The 26,483-nt window shown below is 40.8% G+C and overlaps 2 protein-coding genes, 2 long non-coding RNA genes and 1 pseudogene across 5 annotated transcripts; 2 read left to right on the top strand and 3 right to left on the bottom strand.

Annotated features, from left to right (window-relative positions):
- The first annotated feature begins 1,294 nt into the window (after positions 1–1,294).
- LOC145232500 (SCAN domain-containing protein 3-like) lies at positions 1,295–2,732 on the top strand. Its single transcript, XM_080097137.1, has 2 exons — positions 1,295–2,213; positions 2,370–2,732. The coding sequence occupies exons 1-2, from the start codon at positions 1,328–1,330 to the stop codon at positions 2,711–2,713; spliced, it is 1,230 nt and encodes a 409-aa protein (XP_079953263.1). The 5' UTR covers positions 1,295–1,327; the 3' UTR covers positions 2,714–2,732.
- Positions 2,733–4,240: 1,508 nt separating this feature from the next.
- Positions 4,241–6,864, top strand: LOC145232502 (uncharacterized; annotated as a pseudogene). The gene is made up of 5 exons (XR_013860897.1): positions 4,241–5,266; positions 5,436–5,562; positions 5,630–5,901; positions 6,032–6,212; positions 6,511–6,864. The product of XR_013860897.1 is annotated as an uncharacterized LOC145232502 (transcript).
- Positions 6,865–14,921: 8,057 nt separating this feature from the next.
- On the bottom strand, positions 14,922–15,389 carry LOC145232506 (uncharacterized). Its single transcript, XR_013860900.1, has 3 exons — positions 15,274–15,389; positions 15,168–15,206; positions 14,922–15,102 (listed from the first exon to the last, which is right to left on the bottom strand). It is a non-coding gene; the product is annotated as an uncharacterized LOC145232506 (long non-coding RNA).
- A 36-nt stretch (positions 15,390–15,425) lies between these two features.
- On the bottom strand, positions 15,426–16,781 carry LOC145234509 (uncharacterized). Its single transcript, XM_080099229.1, has 3 exons — positions 16,002–16,781; positions 15,783–15,936; positions 15,426–15,608 (listed from the first exon to the last, which is right to left on the bottom strand). The coding sequence occupies exons 1-3, from the start codon at positions 16,166–16,168 to the stop codon at positions 15,426–15,428; spliced, it is 504 nt and encodes a 167-aa protein (XP_079955355.1). The 5' UTR covers positions 16,169–16,781.
- Positions 16,782–25,208: 8,427 nt separating this feature from the next.
- Positions 25,209–26,055, bottom strand: LOC145232513 (uncharacterized). Its single transcript, XR_013860906.1, has 2 exons — positions 26,002–26,055; positions 25,209–25,309 (listed from the first exon to the last, which is right to left on the bottom strand). It is a non-coding gene; the product is annotated as an uncharacterized LOC145232513 (long non-coding RNA).
- Positions 26,056–26,483: the final 428 nt, after the last annotated feature.

Here is a 26,483-nt window from a genome sequence, read left to right as displayed (position 1 = left end):
ATTCACCCCAACTACATTAAAACCTTCAATTACCGACTGAAACAAAAAAAACTACCCCTACACTGTAAATTCACAATATATTTTCTTTTAGGACACAAACTGCTACCTTTGCAACACCCATTTCGAAACCTACGATCACCTTTTCCACACCTGCCCCCAAATACAAACCCTCCTCACCCTTGCAAAAAAAATCTTCATCAAAACAACCGGAAATCCAACCACCTACTTTGACACCCCCGCCCACTACGAATTTATTAAACCCGACCACCCTTCACCATCTGAACACACACTTATATCCCTCCAAAATTCAACCCTTTCCCATGCCATATGGAAAACCCGTAATAAAATAAAAGCCGAAACCCACTCCATCAGCCCCACACTTGACAAAGACCTAGCCCGATCCCTAATCCGCTCTTTATACTCTACCAGTGGTTCTCAAACGGTGTGCCCGGCCCAGAGGTTATCTAGGTGTGCCCAACAGCATTCCTAAAAAAAGTATTCTAATAAGAAAAACAAAAAGAATAGTTACCATATTAGATCAATTTTCTTATCTGCTCCTTCCGTTTAACATCATTATTACGATAATTTCAGGCACGGTCGCAGACATTCGGTAAAACTTGTATTTCTATTGTTGCTCACAATAGCAATTGTCTATGTGTGTTTTTTACTGTTGGAGTAGATTCAGAATGTAATTGTAAAGCAGAAAGAAATTGCTAGTTGCTGAGTTAGTGTTCATAGAAAAGGTGGTAGAGGTGTTAATAGTAGTGTACTGTAGGTAGTCATTAAGTATAGTAGTAAATAACTGTAATGCGGATTTTATAGTTAAGAATAAATTTCGTTGATGTAAATATCTTTTTTTTTAGAAAAATTTACTCTTACATATGGATAAGTTTCTTAAGAGAAAGCGTGACATTGATGAAGTTGACGCCGAAAGTGACCAAAATTTAAGCGTAAAAAAATGTACTAGTAAGAAAGCAAAACCACGACCGACTCGTAAATATGATGATAGCTATCTAAGTTTTGGGTTTTCCTGGATCGGAAGTCATGATAATCCTTTGCCTGTATGTTTAGTTTGCGGAATGAAGATGGCCAATGAATCAATGGTCCCTAGTAAACTTGCTAAACATTTTAAAAATAAACACTTTGATCTACAAGATAAACCCATAAGCTATTTTCAGAGAATGTCTGAGCAACAACAAAAAACAGCAAGTTCCTTTGAGAGTATAGTGACTGTTTCTGATAAAGCTCAAATTGCTTCTTACCAAGTCTCTGAACTGATTGTTTAGAGTCAATTATTTTGCCTGCTTGCAAAAAGATTGTCAGTACGATGTTAGGAAACGAAGCAGCATTAAAAATAAGCAAGATACCTCTGTCAGACGATACTGTTCGCAGGCGTATTCTGGAAATGTCTTCTGATATTGAGAAAAATGTAAGTGGTAATAAACTCCACTCTTCAGATTTTGCTCTGCAAGTTGATGAAACTACCGACATTACCAACAAGGCACAACTCATAGCATTCGTTCGTTTTATTAACGAAAACGAAATAACAAACCAGTTTCTTTTTTGCAAAGAATTAAGTGTGACTACTAAAGGTGAGGACGTTTTTAACATTCTGAATGACTACCTTGATAAGTGGCAGTTATCGTGGAAATCGTGTGTAGGCATTTGCACAGATGGAGCACCGTCTATGGTAGGTTGTATCAAGGGACTTGTATCTTTTATAAAGAAGAAAAACGAGAATGTTATTGTAACTCACTGCTTTCTGCATAGAGAGGCCTTGATGTCAAAAACCTTAGGAGAGAATTTAAGAGAGGTCTTAGATGAAGTTGTTAAGATGGTAAACTTTATAAAAGTAAGACCTGCAAAATCGCGGCTATTTGAAAAAATCTGTACCAATATGGAATCTCAACACAAACGATTACTTTTACATACCGAGGTGAGGTGGCTATCAAGAGGCAAAGTGCTTACTCGTGTACACGAGTTAAGACAAGAACTTCTTGTATTTTTTGAAGCAATGAAGCAGTCACATTTTTGTGACCTCTTGCAGTGTAAATTTTGGATTGCTAAATTACAATATTTGGCAGATATATTTCAGCATCTCAATATTTTGAACACCAGTATACAAGGGAAAGGGCAAAACGTTCTTACATCCACTGACAAGATAAAAGCGTTTCAGAAAAAATTACACGTTTGGAAAAGTGCAGCGATTAAAGGTAGTTTAGAAATGTTCCCATTGGTAACTAATACTTGCAAAACTGAAATCCTTCCACTTGTAATTGAACATTTATCAACTTTAGAAGAAAAAATGAATTTTTACTTTCCATCACTTAACACTGCGCAATATGACTGGATTAGAAATCCTTTTTTAGAAAGTACCTCTGAATATAGTTTAACACTGACAGAAGAAGAAGAACTGGCAGCTGTGTCCACAGATCGTGGATTGATGATGAAATACAAAGAGTGGTCTCTTGAAGCTTTTTGGATTTCTATCAGAAAAGAACATGTCGCGATATCTAAAAAAGCACTGACTGTTTTATTGCAATTTTCAACGTCATATTTATGTGAACTTGGCTTTTCTACCCTCGCCACAATTAAGTGTAAAAAGAGAGGAACTCTGGAATGCATCGATGAGGAAATGAGAGTTTGCCTCTCAAACATAAGACCGAACATTGAGAAAATCTCACAGGCTCATCAAGCACATGTTTCCCATTAATAAAAAGATAATTTCTTTACTTTTGAGTTTTATTTATTTGACTTAATTATGACATTTTAGTGCATTTTTATATAAAGTGTGCCCAGAATTATTTGTAGTATTGTAAGTGCGCTTAGACTGTAAAAAGTTTGAGAACCACTGCTCTAAACTTTCTATCCAGCGGAACAGGCCAAACTCTCCCCATTTGGAGGTCATGGCCGACGCCGTTAAAGCAATCAAATTCATAAAAATATAAAATAATTAAAAAGCACCTGTCGCGCCAAGCCCCAAAACAAAACCTTTCTTATCCTCCAACGCTATTTAATATTGTATTTATATCGCACTTGTGTTTATACTGCGTATTCCAAAAATCCATTTTAATCCATTTTTGCATAAATCTTCGTCCGACTTCCGTGTACATGACCTCACCTCGTATCTTTTTCTTTATTCCCTTCGCCTTACAATACGCGCGCATCCTATGTTAATTGATTTGCTTATCTTTGCATACAAAATTATACGCTATATAACGCTAACTTTCACCAATCGTACCCACCCACAGTTACCGACACTTTGTCTTTCCCTGTTTGTGTGTTTTTTGTTATTGTACCGTGTTTTTGTGTTCGTAGCGATGTGGGCGCTCGAATTAAAAATGAAGCAAGGTGTGCCGTTTCACTTTGTTTGATTGTGCAGCAAACTTGTTTGGCGGCCGAGTTGGGCAGGCTGATTGGTCGCTGTCACAATCATTTAAGCTGTGCCTTGTCGAATAATTCATTTTATGTTGCGTTGATTGTATGTAGTTTTAATGCCTAGGTTTGTACCGCATCTTTTGAGATTAATGTTTGTCCTAAAGTAACCTTTGAAATCAGAAATAACGTAATAATTGCTTTTCTTGCGAAACCTAGATTCGAGTTAATTCTATTCCTTCTGGACTCTTCTCTGACTTAAACTGAATATTATAAAGCATATGATGTCATAAACGTATTTACCCAATCAGAATTTTTGTCCGAATTATACCCGATCATGTTTGAACTCTGTTGGGTTTTCTCCGATTATCTTTGGCAAATTATCTCAACGATAATAAGTGCATAATCTATGCATGTATTTTCTACGATCGTCATATATAATCAAGTTTCTTAATTTCAAAGGTAATAAACACATGATCACACCATATAATTCTATGATCACACATCTGACGTAAGTGTTCAATTTTGACCAGAGTACATTTTTAATTGCTACCCCCGTTTTTATCCCCTTGCAATAAACATCAGGCAGATTTGCACTGAAAGAAGTATAAATCAGATATAAAGTAATAATCAAGAATTACTTCGATTTGAGATCCTTATTGACCCAGAAAATAAAAGTTTGGATTATGATATTAGATTGTACATTTTTTGACCATGCGGTAACTGGTGAGACAATCTTGTAAATTACTTGTTTAGCGCGTTTTTTGCTTCACGTGACTTGTTTTAGCCAATAAGTGCCTTTCATCGTTATCTCGGTCACGCTTGACAAACGCGCTCTGAAAAAAGTTAAGGTAGGCGACAGGATGGGATTGCTGACCAAGAAAGGTAAGACTTGTTTGTTGGACATTAAATACTGCTATTTTAGTAAAAAAAGTGTTGTTGCCAGTCATGTTTTATAAACCTTTCCTTTTGCTTAACATGCAGTGTTGTCAGTGTTATGTAGGTTTAGGCCACAGCTTGCAAACCTTAAACAAATCCACTTGCCAGATGATTGTTATCTCTTTGGTTCTTTAGAGCTAATAAATTGTTTTCCTTTTGAGAGCTATTTGGGTATTTTAAAACAATGTGTGCATTCTGGCTACAAGCCTTTTGAGCAAGTGGGGACACATGCCTACAACCAAAATGAAAATATTGTAATATCCATGAAGAAAGAAGTTTTTTCTTTGCCTCCTGGTTGTGTTTTTAAATGCAATGTAAATGGCTTATCATTGACTGGGTTTGAAAGAACCGATGTACGGCATTATAAAAGAGCAAGGTTGTTTAATGGTTGTACTATTTCTGTTTCAAATGTTGCAGATTCCACCATAAAAAGTAAATTGCTGAAGTAAATGATATTGTTACATTCAATTCAGACAAGTATTTTGTAGTAAAAAATTACTTAAAAATGAAACAACTGTTTAAAACACCCGTTTCATCGTTCACTGTTGGCATTTTTGTTGTTTGTGATTTGGAAAGTGATTATTTTCTTGTGCCATTTGATGTATCTGTTAAAAAATGTTTCGTTTCCTATTACCTTATGGTGAAAAGTTTGTGGCCATTGAGTTACTTCATTAGGCTGTATAAATTAAAACAAAAAAACTGTATGAATATGGTCAGTCATTTCAAAACCATGTTTTTGTTTAGATTTCTGAAGGTTAAAAAATGAAAAAAATTGTGTGTGTGAGATTTATCTGAGGAAGCAAATCTGATATTGTTTGTAAACAATGGATGATTACTGAAACACGATGCCGATGGCCACAAAATGACCAAAATGTACAAGAAATGGTTAAGAATAAAGTTTTATCGGAAGAAAATTGGAAAGTATTTTCATGTGAAACTTTATGTCAGTCAAGTAAGTATTTTTACTTGCAAATGTCAACAATATTCTCCCAACTCACAAATATGGTGTATCTTCATGACGTTTTGCTTTAAATTACACTTTTAACTATTACATTGAACAAAATCCTTTGTGTGGCATTGGGGTGTAATTGTTCGCTGCATAATTTGTTCATGTTTATTAGATTCCTATGATTGATGCTTAAAAAAGGCTTACACTGCCGAGGAGATTAATGACTCCTCCGAAGATGATGGCAGCACCGGTACACAAATACCTACACTACAGCGGGAGAATGCTATTGCACCAAAAAGGTATGTTTAGTGGGTAGAATACAAACAATGTATAAACTACATTGCAAATTTAATGCTTGTGTTTCAGGATATTTTTATCTCCTCAACATCCAGCACCAAGAAAAAGGGCAAAGGTAGAAGACCTAACTAATCTGAGCAACATTTGTTGGGAGTTGAACATTATCAGAACGGATGTTGCTAATGTTTTGAATGCTGTAAAATCCAACGAAGTCATGATTGAAGATGCTCTTGCCTATATCAAAAGTTTAAAACAAGTAGAACACCAAAAGGAAACTACATGGGCAGCATTTCAACCAACTTCATCAGAAGAAGAACTGTCAAATTCTGAATAAATTTCAAGTAAAGATGGTGTTTTATTTTTTAAATGTTTGTTATACACAATGTTTATAATGTTCCAGTAGAATTTATAATGTTTCCAAGTGGAATTTTTTGGTCAGTGTTATTTGTTAAGTGCTTCTTATATTTACAGGATTTTCAAAATATTGGAAGAAAAATTGATCGCGGAATGCTGCGTGCAACTGTGAGAGCATTTATGAGGTGCTTCATGACAAGGCCCTTGGCTTTGACCTACTCATGGTCTGGACTTGGCAGTCAAAGAAAAGCAACTAAGAAACCGTTTAGTGGTTCTCAATTGGATGATGTCCTTCGAAGTAAGTTATATTTCATTACACTCAACTCAACACCTGTGGCATTGCAGGTTATTCCTAGTAAGATTATGAAAAAGGTTTTGGGGTTAATGACCAATATTTGTAGATCTGTTAATCACTGATGCCTAATCTATTGGCAATGGAGAAATAAAATAGGTATACAATAGAGCAAATTTATGGCTGGTATAGGATTTTTTCAGTTTGCCATGTACCCCTGGAGGTCCACAAACCACAGTTTGGCATTTCTTGGTTTCAACTGCCCAGCAGTGTTGCAACTTTATTGACATTTTTCCTTGTTTAGAGTGTCTGCAATTCACAAGCCATAAATCAGCAAGCGGTCAAGAGGTTGTCAATGACATCAAGACAGTATTGTCTGGTGCTGCGGACTGGGATGGCGGCAGAAATTTAAGAAAAGGCGAAAAGGACAACAAAATATGTGAAGGTGCAGATGTTTCATCTGATGATACCATAAAATACGTTTCATCAGAAGATACAGATTCTGATTGAGTGCACACTGCACTTGTTAGTTGCACACCCTTTTCGTTATAATACCTTCGTTATCTTGCACATGTACTTTTTTAGGCATTTGCAAAAGTCGTGATTTTTGTTGTTTCATTTGACTGGTGTAATGTGAAATAAACGTTGATAGACACTATTGTAAGTCTTGATTATGTGTGGATTATGACAGATATGCGTGTATTATCAATGGGCATCATGCTTTTTACAAGCATGATGACAAACATGATTCATCCAAGAAAGTCTATCTATGGCCGATGTTACATTTGCGTGCACAATCGGGGATAATAACAATGGGCAATATAGGACATGTCTAGCTTATTATCATACATGAAATCGTGATAACTTTGCTTTGATCCGACATAATTTTTCCGATTGGGTACTCAACCTGACGTTTAGTTTTAACAATTGTTTGTGACGTAACTTAACCGAAGCTTCTCGTAGGTGGGAGAATATTTTTGGCATTATATAAGGCGTAAGGACAGAAATTAAGAAATACGTTTAAGTGCTGACAGTTGCTATCAAGTTTTCATGCGTTATTTGCAAGTGCTATTGTAGATTACATCGCCCTTTTTGCCAGTTCTCTGAAAATTTTGATCAGCGATCTCAGAAGTAGAACTATTCAGTCGTTAATTGATCAGCGATCTCTTTCCTGGTAAAAGAAAAGGAAGACGTGACAGTCGCTATCTTGTTTTTGCGATAAAATTTATAATAGGCTATTTCTTAAATACTCTTTCTATTTTTTAACTTAAAAATTTTAAGTTTTTGTGAGTTATTTCAGGTGAAAATGTCGCAGCGTAAACGCTTATCCTCTGATAAACCTAACAATCGAAGTATAAAGCAGTTCTTTTCTGGTCAACCGAAAACACGTACTGCTGCTCTAACCCCCGAAACCGCATCTGCCAACAGCACCACAAGTTCTGATTGTGTTTTACTGAATGACCGCAATTCTGCTGAAAATGTTCAAGAGCAGTCGAATCTTCCTGTTGCATCGTCGACGACTGTTCCAGCTGCACCATCCAACAAGATATTTCAATCGTGGATTAAACTGAAAGATTTTGATGATGCTCTACGAATGAACGTGTTCACCCTCCATGCTAACGGAGGCATTATATGTTTGCTTGGCATTATATCACTGGCCGAGGCAAGTTTGCTGACGTTTACACCAGCGTACCCGCCAGACCTCAGCGCTCCTCTCGTCTGGATATGCATCTGAGCTCGGAGCAACACCAGCAAGCAGTTAAACTGGAACATAACCAACGTGTCTCGCTATTTCACACAAAGTATCAAGAGCGTGTATTAAATAAAACCAAAACAGTGGCTGAGAGAGTACACCTAATTTACTGGGTACTGAAAGAGGAAGTAGCGAATCGAAAAGTTGCTTCCTTGCAAACACTGGTTGACCGCATTGGTCACAATGACCGGCTTCGTGACCTGCGACATACCAGTTCAACAGCAGTGACGGAGTTTGTTTTGCTCATCTCCGACCATCTGACCGATCGCATCGTTGCTGATGTCAAGCAAAGCCTATGCTGGGCTACCATGGTCGACGAGACAACCGATATTGTCACTTTGCAGCAATATATTACATTTGTTCAGTACGTCAATAAAAAGGGACGCCAGGCAACTGCATTTTTGGATATCCATCGGATAGACGCTCGCGGGGCAACTGCTGCCAACCTATTCCGATTCTGGAAAGAGGTCGCTGCTGACTACAGTCTTGATGTGGGTAAACATGTCGCTATTGCATGCGATGGAGCTGCTGCAATGATAGGCCGCCGAAATTCCCTCTCACAGAAATTGACTGCACAAAATCCGATTACCTACACAGTGCACTGCCATGCGCATCGCTTAGCCTTGGCATGTACGGACACGGTAAAGGAGCTACAACACATCCAGGATTGCGAACGTGGCTTAGTCCAGACGTGGAAGTACTTTTCAATTTCGCCGCTCAAGACCGCAAACTACAAGAAATGCAAACTGTTGATGTTGATTCGTCTGCGCGAAAATTAGTTAAAGCCTGCCGTACTCGCTGGCTATCTCATGGTCAGGCTGTAAATGCAATGAAAGCAGAACTGCCTGCTGTACACGCTACGCTCCAATATTTTGTTACCGAGAAGAAAGATTACACAGCAGTTGGTATTCTTCATTTAATTTGCTCTAAACGCTTTCTTTTCTCCCTTTACTTGCTGAATGCTGCTTTGGTCCATCTCAACAAGTTATCATTGTTGTTTCAAAAAGGTAGTTTTCACTTTTCTCATATGCCGTCGGCACTTTCAATATGCAAAAAAGAGATTAGGAGCATTGTCAATTCAGATCAGGTTTTAAACAGCCTAAAACTGGACTGGGAGAAGATTTCAAAAATTTTACCAAGATCTCAAAATACACTTCTTGAAGATGATTTTAAACTGCTGCGATTCACCACAGAAACATACTGTGAGGCACTGCTCTGTAATCTCGAAGAACGTTTCCCTGAGCCTGAGGTACTCTCTGCTTTTCGAATTTTTGATGCTAATGAGATTCCTTTTGATACCCCTCAGCGCCAGCTTTATGGGAATGATGATTTCTCGCTGCTTATCAGAAGATTTGACATTGTTCCTGCTGAACAAACCTTGAAAGTACTAAATGACTATCAAACGTTGAAAGATAGAATGACAATGCCAGAATTTGAGTTCTGCCAAGATCCCGGTGATGTCTGCAGCAAAATTGCTCGAGACAACGCATTCCAGCAAATGTTTCCAGAGCTGCATCGACTTTGCTGCATTGCATTGTCAATTCCTCTAGCAACCGCCTGGCCAGAGCGAGGATTTTCGACTCTATGTCGTGTTAAAACCAAGCAACGAAATAGGTTACTAGATATCACCCTGAATGCTCTAATCAACATTTCGATGAACGGTCCGGAGCAGCTCACTGACGAGGATGCACAAAAGATAGCTGAGAAGTGGCAAAAAACAAAGGACCGACGAACAGTGACAGTGCGAGCATTGATGGCGTTGGAATCTGCAAACAACGAATAAATGGAAGCTGGCGGATGGGAACGGGATTGCGAATCTGTTTTGTTGCATGAGATAGAACCTGAAAAATTTGTTCTGTGATTGTGCACTGCCAGTAGCCTAATAAATAATTCGTTTAAGCAAATATGGCTATTTTTGGTATTTAAATGAAACACTTGCGGTCTCTTAAAACTACTTAGCGGTCACCCAAACCAAACCTTAAAAAAACCCTGTGTCCAGCCATGAGACTACGAGGAAGAGATGCAAACGAGCATTCAAGCAGCTGCGGAAAAGTGACGAGACGACGGATGCGTTCATCAACGAATGCATCAAAACGGGAGCGAGAATGTATTTGCTGAGCCTACCACTGCCGTGTGGCGAAATACGTTGCCAACAACATCTCCACTCTGAATGTGAACATGGATGGCAATATGGCTGCATTTTCCAACAGCAAGACTGATTCGGTGTACTTCGACACGATTATCAACGACGTGTCGAAGCGCGATCGACAGCCACCTTCAAGCACGGGCCGATCTCCGCGAGAGATATTCTCCCAGCGGCCCGGCACTTCACAAGACAGCAGTGGCGATGACGACGCGGCCACCTCATAAGGACAGTGCAGCCTTTATGTAATCAATTGCTGCTGTATCTTTCGTTTTTTTTTCATTGCGTACATTTCCTTGACCTACATTTGTTTTTACCGCAACAATAAATGATACAAACAAAAAACAATGTCGTATTTCCGTCACAGAAGCCACAGGTCCGTTCTGTTTCATGCCATAGCTGCTCAACGTCAATCAATACGGCGCCTCTCTCTGCTTTTGCAATTTCCCATTTGTCACGATCATTCACTGATTAGCAATAAAAAATGAAAGTTCTGCACTGCAAGCTTGAATAGTTTCAATATTACAAATGCTAACAAACGCTGCTATTGCAATGCATATGCAACCGGTTTGGGAACCGCTTGTGACCAACCCTAAAAAGAAATATTTTAAGACTTGTGCAAAATAACTGCGGACATATACTAATTGCGACGGCACGTCAACTTGACCCAAAACACAATTAACTGCTTCATTTTCAACGTCACCTCAACTGATTTGGTCTCACAACAGAACCACCTCGCATGCCATTGCGCTGTCTGCAATTCGCGCTGACCATTCCTGCCCACAATTACAGCAGTTGATAAGCTCCGCAAGGGTTGCAATACTTCTGCTAATGTTGCGCGCGCATCATTGGCCGACAGGCATTTTCCAAAACTTTCGGCGGCACCGCACAGCTTCCAATCCGGCCACTTTGCGCGCCGTCATCCCGATTTCTTTCCTTGCATGTTTTGCAATTGCTACGCAGGCCAGGGGATTATTGTCTCAACAAAGATTGGAAACTTTGCAAAACTGCAACTGCACTGCGATACCGTTTCTATTGCGTTCAGTTACTTCTTTCCTCAGCGATGCTGTTCGACTACGACCGGCCGCTGGACGTACAGCGGGTGATCGAACAACTTGCAAGCCTTTTTTCGTCCACGTGCAAACACGTCACATAAGTACTCAGCAATTTTCACTCCTTTTTCACTGACCACAGCTCATGAAAAGAAAATTATCAGCTGCTGTGTCACTTTGAGGAAAGTTGTTAGAGCAAGTGTCTCAGTAGAATGAAATTTTTTGCTTGTTTGATTACCCGTGGTGATGTGTGAGGTTGCGCAAAGTGGACAATGTAAATGAGCAATTGCAACAGAGCTTCAACGTGTTTGCTCACTTTAGGAAAAGTCGCATGCAGTTGCAGTGCATTATCGTTTCCACATGTGTTTTGCTATCATGTTCCAAACGTTTGTACAGACATAGCAAGTGTGCACACAGTGCGGCCGCTCATTTGGTGATTTTTCATGACATCAGCACCCTGCTGTGGTTTCAAGAAAATCAGCTAAACACATTTTTATATTTTGCTCGCCTGAGGAAATATCCGAAACATCGGTGTGTGTGCACAGGGAAGTTCAGACGGTCGACGCACACATGCGAACGAAGTTCGTTTGTATCATCTCAGCTTCGAACACAGTCGATAAAGTTTCAGTGCAGTGCATGACGTTTCCGCCGCGTTGGTTGACTTCCTTCCTGCGGGATGCTGTAGGTGTAACGTCGGTCGTACGACAACCAGCGGGTGGACCACCAATCAGCACACACTTCTCTTTCGTCCACGTCCGAACACGTTACACAAGTTCAGATAACTTTTCAACGCTATGCAAATGACCACAGCATTTCAGAATAGACTTGCAAGCTATTGTGTCAGCTTCCAAAAATAGGACAGTGCAATCGTCGGATTGCAACGCAGCATTTACGTGTATATTCATTTCAGTGCAAGTCGTATGCATTTGCACTACAACATCGCTTTCACGTGTGTCCTGTTGTTGTTTATATGATGTTTTCAACTTTCGCAAAGAAACAGCAGCAGTGTAAACAATGAACCCCCTTTGTTTTCCTCATTGTAAACCATGCAAGCACCGCACTCTGTACCAGTAAAATCAACCAGCAAAATGTAAACAAATTGCTCGCTTGAGGTAATATCCAACCTACGCGACCAGGGCAAACCGTGGAAAAAAGGCTCCAACAAACACATAAAACATCGCATATCTTTAGTTCTAGAACAGGTAGAAAGGTGAAATTTCACACCTGTACTAAGCCGAACATAAACACACAAACAAAACAAATTTTTCCACAAAACTCACAAAATTTTGGGCCGAAATATCTCGATTTTGGTAACTTAAAATAAAATGGGAAAAATAAAATATTGCTCATTTTTTTTGGAAAAGCTTTACGTTCCCGAAAATCAAAGTGATAAGCGCCAAATTTCGGCACGCCTGGTTAAAAAAATGCAATTTAGTAGAAAAAATTTATGACGTAAAAACGTGGCAATTCAGGTTTGGCGCTCAAATTTTGGGGTCACATCCCAACGGATTTGAATGAAACTTGCAGGAAATGCAAATAAGTGTCATTACTTTGCACAAAAAAATATCTACTTAAAAAGATCTAATGGTAAAAATTGATAACGGATTAAACGTTATTACTGCCAAATTACATTTTGGAATAAGTATTGACACTTAAATGCAATGAATCACACACATATGCAATTATGAGGTATTTAGGCTTCTATATTGTAAAATTCAAAAGAAAACATTGATTCTGAGCGAAATATTAATCATACGAAACTGAATATTGCCATAACGACCAACGGTTGTCCTATTTTGAGGCGGATTTTTAGCTATTGTGTTAAAACGGAAAAAATGCCACTGCCATATTCTTTTTCGGCAGAGCATGCCGTTTTCAAACAGCCCTAAATCGTTATTCTAATTTCGGGCCACTGCTCGCAATATTCACTTGAAGTTCATAACTCGCGCATATTGCCGCCGTCCCGCTCGTCAGCAAACAATGACGCGCGACCGATCAAAATGGCCAAAAAGGGTTCACTTTCGACCTCAATGTCTCGCGAACCAAACAAAGCTGAACAGAAAAATTTGCACACAATACTTTTCAAGGAATTAACAAATCAACGATGGCACTCACTCAAAAAATAGTCAAAACCACAAATATTAATACGCTTATGAATATGACTGCCCAATGCTCTTTACTACGTTTCGCGGCATAAAAGCCACCGCCATATTTTTTTTCTGCAGATCATGCCGTTTTCAAAAAGCCCTAAATCGTTATTTAGCCTGTTTACATCGATTTTGGATGCTGCAAAGGTAAGACTGGTTGATATGCACAGCTGCAAGGATGTACAAGTTGTTGCCTAATTGCTTATGTTTAAGGTCGTCAGAATGGTGGAAATTTGCAAAAACTCATTACACTGATGAGTATTGGGTAAAGGACTTCAGAATGACAAAGGCTACATTTGCTAAAATTCTGGAAATTGTAAAAGAGGATCTTATGCCTGGTAAGTTTTAAAATGTTGTATTAACATTTATTATTTTATTTTGTGCACATTTTTCAGATGAAAGAGCAGTTAGGGAGCCAATTCCTTTTGAAAAACGTGCTGCAATTGCTCTGTTTCAGCTAGCTTCTTCAGGCGAATACAGAACAACAGGAATAGTTTTTGGTGTTTCTAAATCTTCCGTGCACAACTGTGTGCATAGGTAAAAAAATTGCTAGTTTTGTTGCAATTCAAAACCTTTCAATGTATGATTTATGCATAGGTTTTGTAGAGCAATGGCAAAAAACATTGACAACTACATTAAAATACCAACTAGCAATGAAGCAAAAGAGTTAGCACAAGCCAACCAGAGGTGCAACAAGTTTCCCCAAGTATGGGGCTCCATAGATGGTTGTCACATTCATGTGTCACCACCTCAGCAAGGATCTGCAGATTACATCAACCGAAAAATGTTTCCATCAATGGTACTTCAAGCAGTTGTTGACAGACAGTACCGGTAAGTTTTTATGCTTCATTCACTATTTACCTTTATTTTTAATAAAGAAAATCTTCTAGGTTTTTGGATATAAGCATAAAAATGCCTGGATCTAGTCATGATGCTGCTGTTTTAAAAAAATCAAGGCTCTATAAAATGGCTGACCATATTTTGCCCAAGGTAATAGTTGTGCTGTTGTTTTGTGGTCAAAAATGTTTACAATTTGTGTTTTTGGTGTAGGGGGACATTATGATTGATGGTGTAAAAGTACCATTGATGATTTCTGGAGATGCAGCCTATCCTCTTTTGCCATGGCTTATTAAACCATATACTGGGTCTAGTATATCACCAGAACAAATTTCCTTTAACTGTTACCATAGCAGTTCAAGAATAGTGGTTGAAAATGCTTTCGGCCGCTTAAAGGCAAGATGGAGAATTCTCCAAAAGCGAATTGCTATGCCTGTAGCAGATGCACCTATGCTTATAGCCACATGCTGCATTCTCCACAACATTTGTGAAAATCAGCAAACTCCTGATCCTCCAGATTTTGTTGAAATACAACCATCCCCAGTGCAAGGTGGTTTAAACTTGGGTGAAAGGAGTGTTGTAAGAGACACTATTTGCCAATTTCTTGCAAGTAACTTTGCTCTTAGAACAAGTAGTCGCTTTTAAACATGTTTTTATTATGTGTGTTCTATTCGTTTCTAATAAAAAATGAAAAAAATTTAACAGCACCAGAACATTGAGGCAGTTTATAACAGTGAACATGACATGTTGAAAAAAAAAGAAAAGATCGAATGGAAAGTGGAATGTAAAAAAGAACAAGACACTGTCAGTACTTAATTTTTCTTAAGTGCATCAATAAATTTTTCATTTTCCCTCACAATAGTTTCATTTAGTTTTTCGTTTTCTTCTTTTATCAGAGCTCTGTCCTTTTCCCCTTCTTCAATTAAAATCTTGCACATTTTTTCCCACTTCTCTCCTTCTTTAGCTGCAAATGAGAAAATAATTAATGAAATGGTAAAAATTCGTTTAAATGGAGAAAAACTGCAGTACCTTTCTGTTTATGTCTTCTTTTGGTTCGACCTGACTGACCTACATATTAACACAATATTATTAAACTGTCACCATTTACAAATAACCTTTTCTGACAGATATATACTTGATATTCCCACCACTTCACTTTCACCTGGCACACTGTGTGTTGCCTCTTGTGTCTGTTCATCTGCATTAAGAACATTTTTTTCTAAACTATCTTGTTATCTAAGTGTATTGAAGTATAAATATGATCAAAGAGATTTGTTAAGGAGATATTCAGCAAAAAATTTCCTCTTCAACTAAACTTCTTCCACCAGAGGGTCCTGCTTCCTCTTCCTCTGGTGGTTCAGCAATATTTATGTTTTCTCCAGTCAAATCAGGTTGGTGTGGAGATGGTGCTGGTGTCACCTCAGCATCTGGGGAAATTGGAATTGACTCTATTCCCCCAGATCCACATGCCTAACATAAACAATATAACTATATTCTATACCAGCCCCAAGCCTTTCGCAAATGTTTTTATGAAACCAATTTTTAACATACATGTTAACAAATGTTTTAATACATTAGGTCAATTGTGTTTAACAAAATGCTGAAACAGGTATTATCTTCACTTATGAAATCCACACAACTTACCACACTTCTTGGTCTTGATGCTAGAATTCTGTTCAGGATATCAAAGTAAGGCCATGATAATGCCTTACTAGATGCAGCACCTGATTTGCTAAGACCACCACTTAAATCATGATATGTTTCTTTCATTTTCTTCCATTTGTTTTTTATCTGGGTTCTAAACAGCAGTACAGAGATATCATGATACAAATTTAGGTTGTCCTACTGGATTTGTATGCTTACTTTGAAAAGTTGTAGCCTTTTGATGTCATTTCATTAACTATTCCATCAAACAAAACATTTTTTCTGATGTTCTTGGAATCCATTCGCTGCACCAATTTTTTTTCTTCAATGCAAAAAATTAGGTCCTTTGTCGCTTTTTCTGTCCATTTTGCTCTAAAATCCTCCATCTTAAGAATACTAATGTTGTACTATAATCTAAAACAAAAACCATTACTAAAAAGTAACTTATTTTGGAAACTAGTTTCATTCATGTCTACTCTAAACATGCTTATAAAGTAATATGAAATAATTTCAGGCAAATCATAGGTTTTCTGTCAGTTACAGTTAGTAGAAACTGAATTTATAACAAACTTTCAGCTAACCAGTAGTCTAGTACACAGGTTTAGTTTATTTCCTGTTTGGCACATAAATGAAACCTGTCTGTCTGAAATATGCGTCTGCCTCCCTTAAACTGTCTAATTAATGGCTGTCATCTGTCCACCCCAGCAGTTTACGACTCCACAACCAGGAAACAGAGGCAAACACAGCTATTGAAACATGTACCAGGCGACACACTCCCGCAAAAAGCCCTTTTCGATTAGAGCACCTCGCGAGGAGGTCCGGAAAAAAGCCACCTTTTTAGCGAAAATTCGGCCACAATGGCTAAAAAGAGGGCCTGGCCACCTTTTTAGCCACATTTGAAGTGGCCATGTAAACTGGCCACGAAAGCGGCCGAAAATTAGCCACTTTTTCCGGCCGGCCCTCTTTGAAAAGGCCACTTTTGAAATGGCCATGTAAACAGGTTAATTGAGAACTTTGAAGGCCAAAGTGGAGAAGGGTTCCATGTGAACAGCAGTTGAACATGGGTCAGTCGATCCTAAGGGATAGGCGAAAGCCGTTCTGAAGCGGTGCGATGCTAATCGTTGCCCCGGCGGACCGAAAGGCAATCGGGTTAACATTCCCGAACCTCGCCACGGAGATCGGCGCTTCGGCGCCTGGTGCGGCAACGCAAGCGAACTCGGAAACGTCGGCGTGGGTCCCGGGGAGAGTTCTCTTTTCTGGGTAAGGGGCGGCGACCCTGCAATCGGTTTGCCCGGAGATAGGGACCTGGGCCCCGCAAAGCATCACGTCTCTTGTGGTGTCCGGTGCGCTCGCGTCGGCCCGTGAAAATCCGAGGGAGATGGTGTAAGTTTCGTGCGAGGTCGGACCCAGGATCCGCAGCAGGTCCCCGAGGTGAACAGCCTCTGGCCGATAGAACAATGTAGGTAAGGGAAGCCGGCAAACTAGATACGTAACTTTGGGAAAAGGATTGGCTCTAAGGGCTGGGTCGGTCGGGCTGAGGCACGAAGCGGGCGGCGGGACTGTACCGGACTGGACGAACGCCTGCGCCTGCCCTTGTAGCAGATGGGCGTGAGCCGGACCTGTGTCGGTCTCTGCTCGTGGACTGCCGCAGCTACGCGGGCATCGCGGTTCGCTTCGGCCGGCGTCGAACAGCCAACTTAGAACTGGTGCGGACCGGGGGAGTCCGACTGTTTAATTAAAACAAAGCATTGCGATGGCCGTCACCTGGTGTTGACGCAATGTGATTTCTGCCCAGAGCTGTGAATGTCAAAGTGAAGAAATTCAACCAAGCGCGGGTAAACGGCGGGAGTAACTATGACTCTCTTAATTTGAAGCGGTGCGATGCTATTTGAATAAGGTGTGTAGGGTGTTTTAAAATCATACCTGGCACCCCGCATAGATGGGCTGTGTGCACCCCACCAGATAGAACTCCAGCAACAGCACTGAAAGCTGACAATTTCAGTGCGAAACGAAGAATTTTGGATTACTCGGTTAAAAGAAAAAACATTGCAGAAAATTCTGCGAACGATGTCGAACCTCCAACGACAACCGTCGGAAGTGACAGTCCAAAATTTGACGTACCGTGGTTGCAATTACATCGAATGCAACCACTGCACCGACGTTTTGCCACCGACCATGCTGCGGAAGCCCACCTGCTGAGAGCTCACGGCATCTCGGAGTCCGGCTATCGGTGCGGTAAGTGCGATCGTCCTCATGAGCGCATTTTGCAGGTGTCCTGCCATTTTGCCAGATGCAACCCGGTTGAAGGCTCATCATCGTCCTCCCAAACGACACCTGCCGAAACATGCGAGCTCTGCGGTTCAGGATTCACAACCGTTCGTGGTCTCTACACCAACGCTCTCAACATCCTGTTGAGTACCACGAGGGGTTGGAAAAGAAAGACCAGCCAAAGAGGAGATTCTACTCCTCGGACGAGATGCATATAATTGCTCAAGCCGAGGTGAGTGGTAGTACACCACCTCGTCTCATTAACCAACATCTACAGACCCTGCATCTCGTCGACCGAACCGCAGAGCAAATAAGGGCGATGCGGAAGATTCAGAGGTATAGATCGATTCTCTCAACCCTTCAGGCCGAGCGATCACCAATATCAACATCCACGGAAGTGCCTGAAGAGGACTCTACCAACTGGCATGAGAGGATTGATCAACACTTGGACCAGATGCAACAAGAACAATCAGTCCATGTCTGCGCGTAATAACGGACTGTATTTCAGAACATCGCAACTCGAAGAATATTGTAGAGTTGCTCGATGAAAAAATACGCGCCTTGTACCCTGAGGTCTTCCGCTGCAAGCGCAAGTCCCTGAAGATCGCCAAGCAGCTCAAAGCTCAACCCCAGCCATCCACTAGCAAGGCCAAGAAGAGAGCGGAATACGCGACCTAACAGCAACTGTGAAAAAGGAATCGCTCGCTTCTAGCAAAGGTGCTGCTTGACGATGCGCCGGTAAGTCCGAGCGGGCCTCCAATCACGGAGGTTGTAAATTTTTACAGGGACCGGTTTGCCACACCATCGCCAGAGGATGAGGATGGAGTTAGATCACCGGTCTCTCATCCCGAGATTGGAGATCTTCTTCTCCCCATTACAGAAGAAGAATGCTCGCTCGTGCTAACTTCATCAAGCAAATCGGCGCATCTTTAACATGTGGATGCTCCACGGGGCCACACCTCAGTGGACTAAACAAAGCCGATCGACTTTAATACCAAAAACCAACGATAGGCTGCAGGAGGTAGGCCAATGGCGTCCAATTACCATTGGAAGCCACCTCCTGAGATGCTACACGGAGATCCTGGCTGGCTGTATACAGAAGACAATCAAGATCAATCCTCGTCAGGCCTTCCGCCCGGTTGAGGGCTGTGCGGAAAATATATTGCTTTCAAATAGCATTCTTCAGGACGCTAATAAGACCAGGCGCCGCAAATACCTCTCCGTGGCTTTCCTCGATCTAGAGAAGGCCTTCAACACGGTCAACCACTCTTCGATCGTTCGTGCTTTGAGGCGGCATAACATTCCACAGCCTTTTATTGACATCATACAGGACCTCTACGAGGACGCCACCACCAAGATCAGAGTCGGCACAGCGGAAACACCACCAATCCCAATCCGAAGGTGTCAAACAAGGCTGCCCATTTCGCCTCTGCTTTTTAATATCGTGTTGGACGAACTCTTCGATGAGCTTCCGGAGGAACTCGGCTACCACATCAAGAAGGTCAGGGTTAATTCCCTGGCCTTTGCCGACGACCTCCTGCTCATCGGAAATACTCCGCAGGGCACTCAAGAGCTCCTCCGGAGAACAACATCCTTCCTAGCCGGCAGAGGTTTGAGGGTTCAACCGAAAAAGTGCTTCTCCCTCGGTATAACACACACCCGGGACAAAACAACTTCAACAAGGATAAGGGTAACTCCTTTTTTACAGGTCGATGGCTCACCCCTCCCTGTCACCCGCCCCGGGGAGTGGACGAAATACTTGGGACGTGCAGACTTCAGAAGAACAACATCAGCGACTCCCTGAAACGTCTCATGAGGTCCCGCCTAAAGCCGCAGCAAAAGATCTACATGCTGCGGCATCATCTGATACCGAGGTGGAGATATAGTCTCGCCGTCACCTCCCAAACATCCCAGACGCTATTCCGGGTTGACCGGGAGGTTAGAAGGAGCATTAAGAAGATCCTCCACGCTCCTTCTTGCCTGTCAAACGAATTCATACATCTGCAGCAGAAGTACGGCGGAATAAGCATCCCATCCATGGTTGAATGGGTGTATGTCGCCAAACATCGCTTGCAATGCAGGCTTGCAGAATCCCTGGACCCAGCAGTATCCGTCCTGGCAGACAGCATCTACTCCAGGACGATGAACAACATCGAGAACAATCTTCGGCAAAGGCTCCAGGGAGGGCAAATAACACCATCCGCCCTCCAAGAAGAAAGACGCCGAAGATTTCAAAACCAGGTCCAGGGTTACGGCTCGGCACACTTCGATAAAGACTCTAATGCAGGGGTTCCCAACCTTTTTACGATCCCGTACCACTTGGACGCTCTGCACTGCCACGCGTACCACCATAGAGCAAATGTGCTCTATAGTGCTCTATGAGTCTATGGTACCACTTCTTGCAGAACAACTAATTTGTTCTAATCATATTTCATTTAACGCTAGCTTAAGCTACAAAACAGTAGATGATATCTATCAAGAGCATACATTTGACAAAATTAGCACCAACTGTGCCACAGCGTTGTTCGGCTTTTCATAGCAACTATGGTTTTGTTGAGAATTGACATGACCTGTATTTTGAGGATCGTAATGATACAAAACAACAGGGATAGTTACGTAACAATGACAATAGGCCTGGGGAAAGTTTTTTTGTAAACAAAACCAGACAAACAAAATATAAAGTTGCAAATCGAGTTTTTTGTGAACGAAACAGAAGCTACTCGCCTACCACCTGAAAACCCTTCGCGTACCACTAGTGGTACGCGTACCACCCTGCTCTAATGCTTGGCTCTCGGGAGCCACGAGAATAATGTCGGGCCGCAACTTCATTCAAGCCTCCGCACTCAAACGCTCCTGACCCGCGAGGCGGTCACAAGAGGAAGACCAGGAGGAACAGCGCCATGCCGCCTCTGTGGGTTGCAGAGCGAGACGCTGTCTCATCTCTTGCAGAACTGCCATCGAACCAACAAGACCGGATCAATCGACAAAACGCGGTTCTGCAGGTGATGATAGATCATGCACGCAGGGGCAACTGGACTATAAGAACCGAGCCAATAATACCGACTCCTGCGGGCAGCGTCCCGGAACTGCACGCCAAGCCGGAAGTGTACGCCACATCACCCGATGGAAGGCATTTCATCTGGGATACCGCTATCCCCTACGAAACAGATGAGGACTCGTTGGAACGAGCGCGGATCAACAAGATCAAGAAATACCGCGCTCATCGTCACACCATCGCCGATTTCCTTCGAGTCACGGTCATCAACTTCGACGGTATCATCGTAGGGGCAAGAGGAGCTCTCCCGCCATCAATACATGAACTAGGTAAGCGGGTGGGTATAACTAAAAGCAGGCTCCGGTTAATGTCGGTCAGAGCTATCGAAGAAAGCCTAAAAATCTTCCGATTATCGATGGCTCTATATGTACGCCATGACTACAATGGGCACGCACCCGCAAAGCATACTCCATATGAAGTATTGCGGAGGGGAAACTGTCCTTTGCGTGGCAGTGAAACCTCCAATTTGAAATATGCAAAATGACTCCTCACCTCCGCGGTTTGATAATTCATATCAAGACGCAGGTGATAAGTCGAACAAAGCCAAATGCCTCGTCATCTAATCAGTGACGCGCATGTATGGATTAACGAGATTCCCGCTGTCCCTATCTACTATCTAGCGAAACCACAGCCAAGGGAACGGGCAGGGCAGAATTAGCGGGAAAAGAAGACCCTGTTGAGCTTGACTCTAGTCCGGCTTTGTGAAGAGACATGAGAGGTGTAGGATAAGTGGGAGGCCCTCGGGCCGCCGGTGAAATACCACTACTCCCATCGTTTTTTCTTGAGGTACATCAACAATACAAAAAACAAAACCATTGTTGTTCTGTTGAAACTCACAGCATTTCATCAAGGAATTGAAAGGTATTGCAAAAGGTTCTGCAATTTAAGCTTCAATTGAAAAATAGCAACAAACTATGGGATTTAGCCCTCAAAAGAAGCAGTTTAACACCTCTTGCAAACAACAAACACAGTTGGCTAATTGCGCTGAAACGCAAGGTAGAACTACTAACACCATAACGAGAATCTACCCCCAAATAGACCTAATTTCCGGTAAGTGGCGCAATAGAGCATTCGCGCAAAAAGGCGTATTATTGAAAGTGTTCTTGTATTATTTGGCCGTGGTGTGTAGTTTAATTATGTTGTATTTGTTTCATAAAATGGAAATTAAATTTATGAAGTGTCATGTAGAAATGGACGGTAAATTTATTAAGTGTACGAACTGCCATGTGGAGCTGCAGCAGCGAGCTGACAGCAAAGTGAGTTGTTTTAAATTGTGAAGTAGTCGTTAAAAACTTAGCAAGAGAACTTAATTTATTGTGTTTATTATACAGACACAAAGGGAAAATTGCCAAATAAGGTAATAAAGTTGATTGTTAATTAGGAAATCTGTGTGCCAGATGATTTAACACAAATAAAAATGATGTATATATGTTCAATTTTACAGGTTTATGCCTTATCGGCAATTCAGGGCCCTACAACAGTAAGTGACCTGTTTATAATCATTACCATACAATGTGTTACTATTATATGTCTTATATTTCACAGACAAAATAAAATATCTCAAAATGCAAAGTAAGCAATGTGGTGTAACTGAAATTTGGTGTAATTAATCCATCTATTGCATTATTATTTACAGATGGCTTCCCAGAAGCAAATTTCTTTAAAGAAGTAAGACCAATTTTTTAAAATATGCCTGTTTGTAAAATAGATGAGAACGTTGTGTTTTTAGACTTAAGAAGAGTCCCATTAAAGTAAGTATGTGACATTGTTAAACACATAAGTGGATTTCAGTAAGGTGTTTGTGCCAATTGATTATGTCTATGATAGACCTAATAACATTACCATTTTTGTAGGCTCCGAAACAGGACACCCCGGCGGAAAATGTAAGTATGTGGAAATATTAATAACATATAGACAGTGGATTTCAGTAAGGTGTTAATGCCCATTGATTATGTCTATGATAGAGCTAATGACATCACAATTTTTGTAGGCACCATAACAGGACACTCCGGCGGAAAAGTTTAGTACGGTAAAAGCCTTTTAAGTGTGAAGTTTTTTGAAACTGTTGCTGTGCTTTGCAGAAAGAAGAGAAATAAAAGTGGTTGATGGTGTCTTTTTTGAAAGTTTAAAGTAAAGATGCGCTGGTGATCACAACAGTGATTGTTGAAGTGTCTGCATAATGTGTTCTATTTGGCAGTTATGGTTTATGATGAAAAGATAACAATATTTAGGATTTTATTTACTAATATGAGAACTCATGTAAACTACAATGAGGAGTCCAACCACACCCATGGGGCTCTCATTTGTGGTCGTTGGCATTTTTGATAACCCAGACGCATCGCCAGTAGCCCTATGAAACTGGGGGTTTGTAGTACAACCACACCTGTTGAGCGTTCAAGCCTTGGTTTTTTTCACTGCCTTAGGCTTTTTGGTAACCACACCTTCAAGCGTTCAAGACTACAGGGTTTAAATCTGCAGACTTAAGGCTAACCACACCTGTATTTTGTCTATTATATGCACAACTAGATATTGTAGCATTTAAGGGCAAATAAACCTATTGTCCACAATAAAACATTGTGAAATTGTGTCAGCTGGTGTGAAAACCTTGTTTGCATCTCACACAATTAACCCATTCCCCTTTCATAATGCTGGTATTGTCTAACATGGCGCCAGTTTGACATATTTTACACTGGTCTCTCTTCAGACTTCCTTGAAGGCAGTTACCAGATATACAGCGGAACATACTTTTTCGACATACAAATGTGAAAGCGGGCTGCATAAGGTTTGTGCCTGCTGCAAGCCATTTTGCGTACATGCAAGTGAAAACACCACAACTAGAAGAATCGTTTTGTGGGGGTTCGCATTGGAACTTCCATTGATTCCAGTTGGAAATGGAATTTTTCAGCCAGCAGGTAGTTAGCCAACTCCTTTGCAGCTTGATTCTTTGTACTTGTCTTAATACAAGGCATTTCAATAGGATCCAAGTAAATTAGTTTGTTGTTTTTAATATCAATTGTCAAAAGAATCCAGTGGCGCTGCGATGGGTTCCATGGAATGAAAATAACCTTTTTGTCTGTAAGGGACATGCCACGCCAAAGATTGTGAATGGGACCCTTTTTTTTCGAGGATCTGTGTTACCATAGAACAGGGGTGGCCAAACTTTTTTACCAGAGGGCCAAATTTGCAACTGTCTTGCCACTGGAGGGCCGGATTAAATGAGATTTACGTAAAATTTGTCGTAACTGGTTGCCATCTTTATTAAAATATACATTATTATAGTAGAATAACAATAAATAACACCATCTTGTTTACACTTGTATTTAATAAAATGTTTATAAATCAATGAGATAAATGCAACTGTCCACAATTTTGAACAAGCCTTTTAAAGTCTGGAGTAAAACTCGTTGTCGAAACTTTCATAATTGCTTGGCGGGCCGGATGCGGCCCGCGGGCCGTAGTTTGGCCACCACTGCCATAGAACAAACATACAAAGTATGGTTTTTGGCAGAAAATATCTGCCACAAAAAAACTGTTAATTACTTCGCCAAAATGTCATCCAGCTACAAAGCGTTCATCAACTCTTTTTAATAGTTGCTCTTTATGTTTCGGTAAAGTTGGTTCCAGTGACTTTAAATCCACAATTGAAATGGAATGTGGCCCATTTACCAAAACTTGTTTATTAAGTTTGTAACCTCTAAGGCTGCCTAAACTTGGTGTAAAATTGTTTAAAATTGACTTGACAACGGAAGCTTTTGAAGTTACGTTGTGTAAAGGGGAAGGCATAGTAGCCCCAAAAACACGTTTTTGCCAACTTAAATTTGATATATTGTAGCAATGTGTATTTTATATTTTTATTTTAGCGGCACATCTGACACGTCAAGGCAATTTTGTATTTAAAGTCTAGAGGCCTTCGATGTCGCGTGTAGCGGTTACAACACTATTGTGCAATGTTTATGAAAACGATTGCATGTTATTTCGCAATAACGTTTCACACCACGAAATGGAAATGTTTACCCTCATTTCTGCATAGACTAATGTTTATATTTCCGTTTCTATGGTAGTCATAAGTTATTTTCAGCCATTTTTCGGGTTCCAGAAAGATCTAACAGTAAACATAGTGTTTATTCCCTTATGACACATATTTCCGTCGGTATTTGCAATGTTTCCGCAGTTGTGATTCGTATTAGAACGTGTCGTTTCCACCCTGTGAAAAAGCATATGGTGTTCACCAAAAGGCGCTATGGCACTATAAATTACATGGCTACCTTAAAATAAATAATATAAGTAATATGAGAAAAAGAATTCGTACACCGGCTTATGTTTCGCATTGTTATATAAGCGTGGACTTTGATGTTTGCGGGCGGCTATTTTCGGCCTTCTATTCGTCGTTCTATTTGAGGCTATTGGTGGCTTCTATTTCCACCGGGAAAGCTTCTATTTTTGGCTTCTATTTTTATCCCATGTGGAAGTGTAGCTGATTTGGACGTTCGCCTTTAATGTTATTCAAGAATACAAAGAAAGAAGAGAAATATGTGTGGCTGTTAATCAGTCAGCTGTTATTGAGATGCAAAGATCAGACTCTCCAAACAATTTCCAATGAATATCATGGTTTACATTGTAGCCGCCATTCACAAGTCGTCATCCAGGCAGCAGCGGCTACAAACTGGTACCCCAGAGGTTCGAACTTGCCAAATTCCTTTCCCGAGCGAGCCGACATATTGGTCATCTACGAGGCTGCTGAGATTTCGTGGGACTCAACTGAAGACGAGGAGATTTCGCATTCAGAATACCTGGTGCATTCCATTCACATCTACGCGTTCGCGTCATCGGATTTCATAACCCTTGATTAAAGACTGAACACCAGACAGACCAACAAATCACGGAAAATGAAACGACCTTTGACTCCCAAACGCATCAGGACACGCTCTCCTGCTCCAGTGATCTCCAACAACCGCCTGTAGCGACAGCACTCCTCCAGAACAAGTCGATCGAACGCCAATCACGAAAATGACATTCACGCGGTCGCCCCGACTGACATCTTTTCCTCTGTTAAGTAAGTGCATGTGCAATCTGCACTCGACCATGTTCTGTGTTGTAAAATATATATTTTATTCGCTTAATAACACTTTTCAAGATAAATTGGTTATGTTTATTCATCGATGTATGTTGCATGTTAAGCGGTGTGCGTGTATATAACTTATAATTCAGTAAAAATTGATATAATTTTTTGCTAGTGTCAAACTGTAAACGTGTGCTTCGGTGTTTTTCACCGTCAATTTATGTTTCACGTTTCATGTCAACGGCTTTGTCAAGCCGGAAACGTTCTTGTTTTGCAACTCACGCTGCATGATATGTATTGACTCCCTGGCTTGAGCTGT

This window comes from Phallusia mammillata, chromosome 6 (genome assembly GCF_965637545.1).
Source record: "Phallusia mammillata chromosome 6, kaPhaMamm4.hap1.1, whole genome shotgun sequence".
Lineage (NCBI taxonomy): Eukaryota > Metazoa > Chordata > Ascidiacea > Phlebobranchia > Ascidiidae > Phallusia > Phallusia mammillata.
This window is presented reverse-complemented; position numbering and strand designations above follow the sequence as displayed.

Excerpts from the sequence above, each read along its gene's own strand:
- LOC145232500 (XM_080097137.1), top strand. The coding sequence starts at position 1,328 with ATGTTAGGAAACGAAGCAGCATTAAAAATAAGCAAGATACCTCTGTCA. Across the intron at positions 2,214-2,369 it reads GAAAAGTGCAGCGATTAAAG|AAAGTACCTCTGAATATAGT; the intron begins GTAGTTTAGAAA and ends ATCCTTTTTTAG.
- LOC145234509 (XM_080099229.1), bottom strand. The coding sequence starts at position 16,168 with ATGGAGGATTTTAGAGCAAAATGGACAGAAAAAGCGACAAAGGACCTA. Across the intron at positions 15,937-16,001 it reads AAAGGCTACAACTTTTCAAA|AACCCAGATAAAAAACAAAT; the intron begins GTAAGCATACAA and ends ACTGCTGTTTAG. Across the intron at positions 15,609-15,782 it reads CATCAAGACCAAGAAGTGTG|GCATGTGGATCTGGGGGAAT; the intron begins GTAAGTTGTGTG and ends TGTTTATGTTAG.